The sequence below is a fragment of the Solenopsis invicta genome, chromosome 16, assembly GCF_016802725.1.
Source record: "Solenopsis invicta isolate M01_SB chromosome 16, UNIL_Sinv_3.0, whole genome shotgun sequence".
Classification (NCBI taxonomy): Eukaryota; Metazoa; Arthropoda; class Insecta; order Hymenoptera; family Formicidae; genus Solenopsis; species Solenopsis invicta.
Window position 1 is genome coordinate 23,273,502 of NC_052679.1, and position 12,107 is coordinate 23,285,608.

The 12,107-nt window shown below is 31.7% G+C and overlaps 2 protein-coding genes across 2 annotated transcripts; one reads left to right on the forward strand and one right to left on the reverse strand.

Moving 5' to 3' along the window:
- Positions 1-5,207: 5,207 nt before the first annotated feature.
- LOC105199681 lies at positions 5,208-6,879 on the reverse strand. Its single transcript, XM_039459158.1, has one exon. The coding sequence runs from the start codon at positions 6,373-6,375 to the stop codon at positions 5,566-5,568; it is 810 nt and encodes a 269-aa protein (XP_039315092.1). The 5' UTR covers positions 6,376-6,879; the 3' UTR covers positions 5,208-5,565.
- Positions 6,880-6,917: 38 nt separating this feature from the next.
- On the forward strand, positions 6,918-11,689 carry LOC105199674. Its single transcript, XM_011166870.2, has 4 exons — positions 6,918-7,083; positions 7,378-7,727; positions 8,105-8,460; positions 11,524-11,689. The coding sequence occupies exons 1-4, from the start codon at positions 7,062-7,064 to the stop codon at positions 11,687-11,689; spliced, it is 894 nt and encodes a 297-aa protein (XP_011165172.2). The 5' UTR covers positions 6,918-7,061.
- The last annotated feature ends 418 nt before the right edge of the window (positions 11,690-12,107 follow it).

The following is a 12,107-nucleotide window of genomic DNA, read 5'->3' on the forward strand; positions in this document are numbered from 1 at the left end:
AGGAGTCTAAGCGAAGTCGCTCTGAGATGAGATAGCAAGCTCTCTCGTTATCTCGAAAATTGTTATGTTATTTCGATAGATTTTGATTCGGTGGTTGAGTTGCAACAGTCTCTTCATAAGGTGCACAGGCTCTTGCATAACGCATAATGCATAACAGAGAATTAATCAAACCTTCATTTTTTTAAAAGAAAGAACGAAAGTCCTTTATTTTTATCTTGGGAAGAAAAATAAAGAATTCTCTTATACATTATGCATTACGTTATGCATTATGCGTTACGCAGAAATTACGTCAAAGAAGCGTGGAAACTTTTATAAAAGTGCGACACACAAAGTACATAATATAGCATAAGAATATCATAAGACTGCTGGACCGAGCATCTCGTAAATCAATCTTTATCCTAGATGTTTGTTGTACATAAATTTTGAATGGCTTAATGGTAATGAAACAAAATAACAAGAAACAATATTCTTGAGTAACATTTTAGTGGAAAGTCTTAACAAACATATATGTAACAATAAAAGATTGTCTGACTCAATTGCAGCATAGATCTTTATTTACATAACTGTGCATGAGTCATATTTGACATTCAATTTTATAATTTAAATTATATAACATACAAACAAAATGAAAAGTATATTAATAAAGGCCACTTTGACATGCAATACACTACATGCAATTGTCACACTGGAATGTTACTGTTAGAGTATGATCCATAAACTTGAGGAAAGTGTATAAATTCACATAAACAATACAAGCACGAAGACCTAGCTGCAACCGTAGAAGGCATTTTTGTTCAATTTGTATTGATACAGCAACGATCAAAATATCTCTCTCTACTATTTTAAATATATATTTACTTATATTCGTTAATTTTCAATAAAAAATAATTCATTAAAAAAATAATTAGATTTAGACAGGTATAAAATTACTTCTATTACGGCTGCAGGTGATGCATATTCTGATTTAACGTATACTGAAATGGAAATGGAAAAAGCAAAAAATAGTTAAGAACGATACGAAACTGAAAAAAACTTAATGCACGTAAGAATAATCCGTTTTTCATAAAAACTATGGAAGAGTACACGTCATGTAAATTATATAAAAACGATACGGCGGATACTCGTATGCATAATACTCATAATTCCAAAGCAAAGTCAGATACATAATTTAAACGTGTATATATATATATATATATATAACCTTTTCAAAAAAAAGGTAAAAAAAAGCGCCTATGTGTGTTGCGCACAACTTATATTGAAGTTGTGTAATCTAATAAAAATGATATACGTTTATTAAAAAGAAATGTGTGAAATCTTTTAAAGTGCGCTTATTATAAAGAGAATGTACTTTTTCTACAAAATTAAAGTAGTAGTATCTGTATTTTCTTTGAAAAACTTCTATTCTAACCCAACTGGTAGTATCTTCAATTTTTATATAAATCCCACGTGGTACTATCTCTGTATTGTCATTGAAAAATCTTTGTATTTTAAAAATTCAAGTGATAGCATTTTTAATTCTTATTGAAAAATTTTATTCTAACCCAAGTAGTATTTCCTTAAATATTATGTAATTTAATTCAACCTAAACGCATTTTTCCAAAAAAATCTTTTAAACAATCAAAGTGTACTATTTTTGTATTTCCATTGAAAAATCTTTCAATTTTAACCCAAGTGGTTGTATTTAATTTTAATAAGTTTCAATGGAATATATAATATTTAATTTAAAAGATTAAAGAGGAAACGGTACAAAATAAGAAAATTTTATTGAAATAAAAAATTTTTGATGTACAAAAACATGGCGCTGCTAGATAGAAAAAAACCATGTTTTTGTACATTAAAAATTTTTTATTTCAATAAAATTTTCTCATTTTGTATTGTTTCCTCTTTAATTCTTTGAAATTAAATGTTGAAATACCATTTGAGTTGAAATAAAATTTTTCAATGAGAATTAAAGATGCTAACACTTGAATTTTTGCAATAGGAAAATTTTTCAATGACAATACAGAGAAGATATAGTACCACGTGGGTTTTGTATAAAAATTAAAGATACTACCAGTTGGGTTAGAATAGGAATATTTTTCAAAAAAATACAAATACTACCATGGATTTTGTAGAAAAAGTATATTCTCTTCATAATAGGCGCACTTTAAAAGATTTCATGCATTTTTTTGAATAAACGTATATCATCTTTATTAGACGTATATCATGTTTATTAGATTGCACAATTTCAAGATATTTATTTTAAGTAAATACTACTTATTGTTAGGTTGGAATAAGAGATTTTGTAGAAAATATTAATTAATACATATTATTTGGGTTAAAAAAATAAATATTTTTAGGTGCGCGCACACACATAGGCGCCTTTTTTTACCTTTTTTTTCAAAAGGTAAATACCATTTGGGTGTGTGTGTGTGTGTGTGTGTGTGTGTGTGTGTGTGTGTGTGTGTGTGTGTGTGTGTGTGTGTGTGTGTGTGTGTATATATATATATATATACGATTAAATTATGTATCTGACATTGCTTTAGAATTATGAGTATTATGTATACGAGTATCCACCGTATCGTTTTTATATAATTCACATGACATGTACTCTTCCATAGCTTTCATGAAAAACAGATTGTTCAAAGTTGACAATTGTTATATTATATTTTTTTCAATATCGGCATTGTGTTCTTGTCATGATATTTTATTATCTATTCGCAGCGCAATGTCTGTCTCCTCCACTGACGGACTATTTAAATATTTCTGATCATAATTTATTTTGTAGCTCAATGTTCAATGCAATCCTTATGTCTGCAATAAATTATAATAAAATATATAAATTCACAATAAAAAAGAATAAAACAAAGCTAGTCAGAGACTTTTACCAAGATTATTGTTAATAATGACTGACGAATAAAAATCAGGTTAAAGAACCTGTCACGACGGATATGATGATGATGACAAGATGACAAGAAGTACTACACCACATACACCACAAGTACACCACAAGTCGCATACGGCTGACTGATGTATGCCAGCGCTACTCGTGTCGAAAATATGAAAGGGAGAATTCCTGAGGGCGACGACGACGTTTCTTAAATGAAATGTAGAATATTTAGACTTTGCGTCGCGATATCTCCGCTTGTAGGGCACGGAGAGAAAAAATAAAAACACTTTTATTATACAAGTCGGGGCCGAGCTATCGTTTGAGACTACTCAGAACTTGATCGGTTCAGCCATTATTGAAATCTGATAATCTTGCGTGCTTGGAACTCGCTGACTCGCGTAAAAGAGGGTCGGTCTGCGACTTGCTTCTCCTACATAGGCGCGAGTCGCGACCGCGCCTCTAGATAAACTTTTTGCATTTAATTTTTTTTTTTTTTTTTGGTAGAATCTTTAAATTTTTAAAATAAAACCCAAATGATATGTATTTTACAAAAATATAAGAAATCTATAATTTGCTTCAATTTGAAAGGAAATGTATATTTTCTCAAAACACAACTTTTGTACAACTACTTTAAAAAAATAAAACCCAAATGATACTATCTTTGTAATTTTATTTAAGAGTCCTTAAACCCAAATGGTACATATTTGAATCAACAATTTATATATTTTTTGTATCTGTGGAAAATATACATCATTTGGGTTTTCCTAAAAAAAAAAATTAAATCTATTACCACTTAAATTTTAATATAAAAGTTTTCTTATTCAAAATGCACTTGACGCCTTTTTTTAAATCTTTTCTAAAATGATAACTTTGCTTATAGATATTATGCATTTTGTAATGCATAAGATTGTAACTTATTATAATTATAAATTAGTCTTATTATATCAATTATATTATCATTTTTTAAAAGTACTCTCAGCAAGTACTTAATTATCATATTGATATTATGCTGCTTTATTAATATACCTATTGCGCAAATAAACTACTTTTTCCTACTAACATTTTTTTATTAACCTTTCTCAGAACTATTATTTTGTTTTATCTTTGTGGTTTCATCTATTATTCTGTTATATCAGATGATTTGCTGCACTATTAAATCACACAATCTGTAATTCTCCTAGAAATCCGAAAATTAATAAATCCAGGATCATGAAAAGCTATCAGAGGTGAATTGAAAAATCACAGTCTGTTCAAATAAGCTTTGGCTTATCATTATACACATCAATAGAACTGGACGCCTTAAAATGGCTCGATTTCGGGTCACGTACTTTACTGAAAAATCATCGTTCTCTTTTTACCCTCTTTTCTATTCTTCCGAGTCTGTCGGACGTCAAAAAAATGGGGGCCTTGGTGGGCGGGTGGCTATTCGAATCTCTAAGAAGAGATGAATGAAAGCCAGAAGTCCATTCACGCGCGCACCTGACTCCAAGCTTCGAGTCGTGAGAATCATTTCGGAGATTTTTCAAGATCTCCTTCTGTCGCATTCCCTCTACCGTAGATATTTCGTCTGAATATCTTCGGGAATGTAAAGTGTGATGCACGGCAATTTTCTTAATAGTAACGTCTCTTAAAATGCCCCACCCGATTACAAATTGCTCTGTGTTACTTCTATTATATAAGATTTTGTGTGTATATATGCTGCGTTTATAAAAAAAACCTGTAAAAGAATTTGCAGTAAGTTAAATATGAAGCTTATGCAGCAATGTAATAAATTATAAATGCAAGTAATCCACTTAAAATTTTTTGATTTTTTTTTTATGTTATGTTTATACATTATTGAAATAAAGAGATTACAATCTTATGCTGCAATACACAATTATTAAAATCCAAAAATAAAAATAAAATTTAGAATTAAAATTAGAATTAAAATTAAGTTCTAAAATATAACATTATATTAATAAATTTAAATATAGAAAAAATTTAGTGTATGCTATGTAATAAATAAAATAATAAAAACAAAATTGTGTGTTTAAGAATGATCTGCCAACGAATAGATTGCTCCGAGAGTAGTTTCGGCACCTGTTGCGTTATTTTGAATAGACTTATGTCTATTTCATTCTTAAACGATATACCTGACCCGAGACAAATTAGGAACATACAAAGCATTCAGTAGAAGCGCTGGCTACTGAATTCTCAAGTTCTCATTTTTACACGTTCTGGAATTCAATTTGCTACGCATTAATAATTATCCGCGCCATGCTGATAGCTCAAGATACGCCAAGATTAATTTCATGGGAATAAAGTAGATTCTATTGTACTTTTGTGAATTTATATGAAAAATAATTATCCAATTATTTATTTGCGCATTTTGCAAATATTATACAATAAAAACTGAAAATTATTTATTAAAACAAAAGAGAGATATATTTATTAGATCTTCTTTTTCTATAATATTTATTTTACAATATTAATTCTTTTATCATTTTTTTCATTTTTTATTTATGAAATAAAATTGAAGGGAACTTCTTATTATATGTCATTTTAAATGTATAATATAATATGTTGCATAAAGAGATATTAATGATATAATACGCATAATATTGCTCAAATGATGGAAAATATTAAATCAAGTTGAGAAATATTTAGAAGATATTCAAAAATATTTTGATATTTTCTAGCGGAATTTATATTTTCAGTTAATCATTCTTCTCTTGAGCATCAATTTTTCCGTCTATGTCATCTTCATGTTCATCATGTTTATATTCCTTGTCATCTTCATATTTCTTATCCGTTTCGTATTCCTTGTCAGTATCTTCATGTTCCTTTAATATCTCAGGTTCAAGTAGATCCTCCTTCTTCTCCTTCTTCTTTGGTAGCCATGGACGCGGTGCCCGAAACTCAAGATCGATTGTCTGTCTCTTATCACCACTATCACAGTGCTTCCTAATCCTCAATAAGAATATGTTCGGATTTTCCTCGAGATCAATTGGCCTTGTCTTTGACCTTCTAACTTCCCTGCTCTCCATACGAACATTTTTCGCATTATCTTTTATGTTTGGATACAACGTGACCGTGCGACATCCCGCCTCCTCGCAGGTTTTCTTCGTCGACGGCGCATCCTCTCGAGGAGTACGACCGAGTTCTAAATTTCCGTGAGCCATATCGAACACGAAACCGTCGTCGCACTTTCTTTGGCTCAGCTCCTTTGAAGCTACTTGACCAATGCATTCGCATGGGGGATCGTACTCTTCTTTGACTGGCTCCTTCTGCACTCTGACGATGACACGATTGTCATTGATGATAGCTTCGATCTCCTTGTACGGCTGCTCCTTTCTAACGATTTCAGAAATGACCCTGTCAGTCGGAGCTTGTTCCGTGTTAGACGTTTCAAGGTTCTTCAATTTCTTTTCGTTTCTGCTCCTCTGCGGAAACTGCTTGCTCATGCTCTCTTTCGATCTAGAAATCACTGCAGCGTTTACCGGCCTGTGTAAAGAAATCGAATACATCTTAACTGTATCCACAGCGTAACAATGAGAGTATTGTGAACGGGCTGATGATAAGTGTACAGAAGAAATATTCTCTGAATATGGTGGAATATGGAGAAAACTTTTACGATTGATGCAGCAACAAACTACGCCTTTGGATGGATGTATTTTGATTTCTTTATATTTAATTCTATACTGCGTGCAACATTATGCTTGTATTTGCAACTCGCCTAGATCGCTGTGATTGAAAGCAGCAAGGTGAACAAAATGCTTGCAATTCGACTGGGTCAGGAATCAGGGAGGATAGCTTTGCTGGACAGCCGCAGTTGTAAGTTGCCGCGATCATTTTGTTAATTTGTTTTTGCTATGTGTGTGAATAACGGGACTTATTAGGTAACATGATGGCAAATTGTTACATAAATTTTGACCGGGTTATCCAAATGGTGACATGATCCGAATGTTGTCAAATGATGTTACTGAAGTTTACTGTTTACGAAATGACAAGCCTGCGACGTACGTTTGTTTCTTAACGGTGTGAATGTAAATGTGAATGTGAATAAGTCAATGAGTCAAAGAGTTAATTTTGTCAATTTCAGCCAACTCTACGGATTCCAACCACATCTTTACAAAAATGGGACGTTAAATCAATAAGTAATAATTTTGCAATCAATAAACGTTACATCACAGACTTCAAATTATCCGTAAAAATGCAGTTTTCTAAGGATAAAGGTAAATATAAGAATATCCGATTTTTCTTTGACACAGGTTTTAATATCAAAATTGTTTGGAATTTAATCCGACAATGTCTTATTTACAAAAATAATGCTTTTCTACTAAATTCAATTATAAAATAGATTAATAAGAAATAGAACAAGATGTTCTTTTTAACAATGTTAAATTACAAGTGAAATAACTTTATTCAAAAATTTTTAAATAAAACAAAGATAAATATTTGGATATATATTAGAATGAATTTGAAGCAATCCTATATGTGTTAAAATAAATTTAAATTGTTTTAACAAGATGTGTGCCTCTGTCCCTCAATATCTCATCCGTGTTATCCGACATCGTCGTCGTCTTCGTCCCATTCATTCGTCAAGGACGTTTGTTCAAAATATTACCAAGAGATCGGAGCGGAAATGATTAGCAATCAGCTGATTATCAGATTGGAGAAAGATAAAAACAAATCGAAAAAGAAACAGAACAAGTGGGATCCACCTTGCGATTGCGTAGAAATTCAAAGACCGACGGGCAAAACGGGTCCTAAAATAATCAATGCAGATTATGACGATCGTATTGTATTTCGCGTTCACTCGGCAGTCCGTCTCTCTGAAAAGGAAGATTCTTATAAATCGCAAACACTCGCTTATAAAGTTTGTCCCGTTCAATTTTAAATTTCCAAAAAATTGCCGATTTTTTTATTCTTACAAGTAATAAAATAGATTAAGTTTTCCTGCTTAATCAGAAATTGTAATTTTAATTTTGTAAACACAATTTATATTGTTATAATTTTATAATTGAGATAAACGTAACTTTACTTTACTTTAATTGTGTAGATTTTTAATCAATACGCTTTTGTTTAGGAGAAAATACTCAAAGACAAATTGGAAGAAGATAAAAATGTTAAGATAGTTCACAATTGTAATTTAAAATTACAATTGTGAACTATCTTAACATTTTTATCTTCTTTCAATTATCTTTTTATTCCAATCTCTTTTTGTTGGAAAAAAATATATTTGAATTTCTACAGATCGGATCATGCAAAGACGGACAGGATGCTGTGAACCACCAATGCAAAACCATCACTGTCTATCCTCAATACAACACGGGAACGCAGGAAGTGTACACCGATCATGTAAGAGAGGGCGACCAGGATGTTTTCTTACTAAGAATTAAAAAGAAAGCAGAATATTCCGAACAGAAAAACAGGAACGTCGAACTTGAACTCAGAACACCTAAGCCACCTCCGCCACCTGAACCTGTAGTTATACCTCAAACCGTTGTCGATGTAGAACATGTAGAAAAAGAAAAAGAATTGAATGTAGAAGAAGAAATTACAGAGCAGCCAACAAGTGTAAAAAAAAGAAAAAAGAAACAAAAGAAGAAAAGGAAATAATTATCAGCTTAAAAAAAAGTAACACATTAACATATTATATTTTTAATACAAACCAAATAATTGAAAATAAAAATCAAATATAATTCTGTTAATCACATAAAAATGAGAAAAAAAAATATTATTTACAATTACTAAGGACTTTATGAGCCAAATTGGGTAGACGTACTGATATAAATACCATTCATATGAAAACATAAAACATTCTACTTTAATATATTAAGAAATATTACTAATAATTTAGAAAAGTTTTGTTTTTCTATATTTTATTATTTATATAGTGATGGTTTTGCATATTCTTAAAATTTGCTCAATTTTTTTGTGAAGAATAAATTAAATTTATTTTATTTAAATAAATAGAGTCTAAAGTAAAGAAGAAAATATTTATAATATTAGTAAATGGACGTAAATAGACGTAATCTGAATATCATTTTCCTAGAAGTTTGTAAAACACAAATGCCATGATTGTGGATCGGACCTGTCGATAGCTATTGATGACATTCGGAAGAAAAGGCTAGGACTTCATTTATTACTATGCAGATGGAATCGTCAATGAAATACACGTTGCATGCTGAATACGAAACTTAGCTTGCCTCCAGCTTATTCATCGTCTCGACCGAGTAGCCGTGCAAAATTGCTTCGTTATGGTCGACCAAATGAGCCTTTCGTTCTTGACTCGTTTCCTTTCCTCCTTTCCTTGACCATCCATACAAAGAGCCTCGTGACAGTCAGTGACACAGCATGCTAGGGAGATGCCGTATTGTTAAAGCCTATATTATCATAATTGCTTACTAACTTCTTCTTCGTCTTCTTTGTTGAGTTGTAAGTCAACAAGCTACTTGTCGAAGGATAAACAAGGATTTTTATGACATTACAGACAACAAAATTTATAATTTTGGTAATGTATCCCAACATAAAAAATGTTTCATGTATTATTATATATCAAATATGCCCATATATATTAAAATATATACGTATAATTATATACAATTATGCATAATTGTTATGTAAAATTATATACAATTATATATAATCACATATAATTACATATACATAATAATGTATAATTATATATAATTGTATATAATTTTACATAAAAATCATGTATCTAATTATATATATTTTAATATATATATATATATATATATATATATATATATATATATATATATATATGGACATATATTTAATATATAATTATGTGTAATTATATATAATTATATATAAAAAATTATTTACTGGAATTTCACTAAATTAATCAAAAATATGCGAAAACGATGGAAGTTACTTTTGCATTTTTTTTTTATATATATAAGTACGCATGTATTCCTGAGACGAAGCACTTGGCATTATCTCTGCTTCATTTACAGCTGCTCTTCTTCAGATGAAAAAATCCATCTGTCGTTGTTCTATTAAATAACAATACAATATGGATATGTCTATTGAATTTAGTCACTCTCTCCTAAAAGCGGTCTAAGAGGTACACGAAACATCTTGAAAACTGTTCCCATATTTTCTCGGCATTGTCACCGATTCTTTCGAGTTCTCGAGGTCGTCACAGCCGACGAATCACGTATATCCCGCGAACGGGTCGTCCGCGACGTCGCTTGGTCGTGGAGTCTATCCAACGTGTAAACGCACAAAGAGGAGAATGGATGTCGCGATTATCGGCGCGCTGGAGAAGAGCGGGGCTGACAATATACGCGGAGACGCGCGGGGGTAAGAAAATGCGAGGGCGGTTTCGTAATCGTGAATGGCGTGGGAGTTCATAAAGGTGTCGTTCGCATTCTGTGTGGTCGCGTTTAAGGTGACAATGGCGCTGGCCAATAAATTAGAACGCCACGAGGAGAGAGCGCGTTCTCGATGAACACGGGGAGAAACGACGCGGCGTGACGAGCACGGTCGCGGTGTCGGTGAGTGAAAAGCTACTCGTTTTTCCTAAGCCGTGACGGGCTAAAGAGGAGCCTGCGGTCGCTGATGAATGGGACGACAAGTGACCGCGATATTATACGTGGGACGGCCGTTTGCCAAGGATAGGATCTCGACGCGCGAGATCGGACGTTTTCGGGATGAAAGGACGGCGATAATTCATGGACCACTTGTGAAAAACGCGTAAAATCGAGATATTTTTTCGCACGCCTGGACACAAGAGGAATTGAACACGTATAGAGCATCTCGATCAAAGAGAACTCTCATGTAACAAAGTAGATATTGTACAAATATAAAGTTCGCGTTTAGGAGATGATAGACCAATTTCGGATAGAATAATATTTTTGAAATCACTTCCTTCAAATAAATTCTCTCTTTTTTAAGTTATGTTATTTCTTTTAATCAGGGTTGGATCAGTTAATATATTTATTTAATTAAATTAAAAGTTAAACTTAATGAAATTGGTTTAATTACAGATTTAATGCATGTTAAAAGTTACGTAAACAAAAAACTAATTTAGTTAAAATTAAATTAACTTAAATTAAAAGTTAATTTTGACAGCATCGTTTGTATTAAATTGTCGTATTGTTTTCAAATTATATTACTCTAAATAACAAAACAATTACAATATGGATCAAATAAATTTAACATTTGTAAGTTAAGTTTAAATGAAATAACAAAGAAATATTTTTTTTTATATTTTCTTTTTATAATTTTTTTTTCCTTTTATATAGATAAATTTTTAACTCAGGAAAAAAGTTAATGCGTATAATTTAATTCTGGAAAGAAATTTCTAAATCTGAAGTATTTCCTGAAATAATCTAAATTTAAAGTAAAAGTGATTACATACGAAAAGTTGTTATATAAATAAAATTATTGCGCTTAATCAGTAAAACAGGATAACTTTAGGATCCCTTTAATATTACTAATTGTCGCAAGGAATGCGAACAAGAACCGCGAAGGAATAAATAAATCAGCAGGCACGTTCGCCACGGGTGGTAACGCGCACGATCGTTCAGGGTGGTCCGCCGATGCGTGGCATCAGAAACTGCAACTGAAGCTGCTCGATCCGTGAACGAAAGATAGGGGGAAAAGCCGTAATATCATCATTATATTACGTCACACAGATGCGCGGATCGAGGGATCTCGAAACCACCGTTTTTATATTGCGGTTACCGCGCTTTTGTGCGCCCTGATGTCCACAATGGGCCTCAGAGGGACCCCCGCGGAGAGAAGATCTACGGCATAGCAGGATTGCTGATTGGCTGGTTCCCCTGTCAACAGTTATGGTAATCTGTACATACTTCCTGTATATCTTCCTTTTCCGATCACCTGCCAATTTTCTGCAAAGGCATTTCCTGAATTTGAAAAATATCCTACATGAAGAGACCATTATGATTAATTTTCTCCACTACGCATTATAAAGGATCAAATAACAAATGCTTTATAATAAGCTTGATAATAGAAACGTGATTTCTATTAAAATTCTAATTCAATTTTTAATAATAAGTCATATCGGATTGTCGAAATTAAACATAAGGTTAGCTTCTGCCAGTCACAGTGGTTTTTAGTGATAAATAATAATTTTTAATTTTTACAATCTCCAACTTATTTAAACCATGCGTCACATAATTTTGGCTGAGGCGTTATTTTTCACAATAAAATTATAATTTTTTACAGTTTTTCCGGGGAGGAAGAAAATTTTATAGAT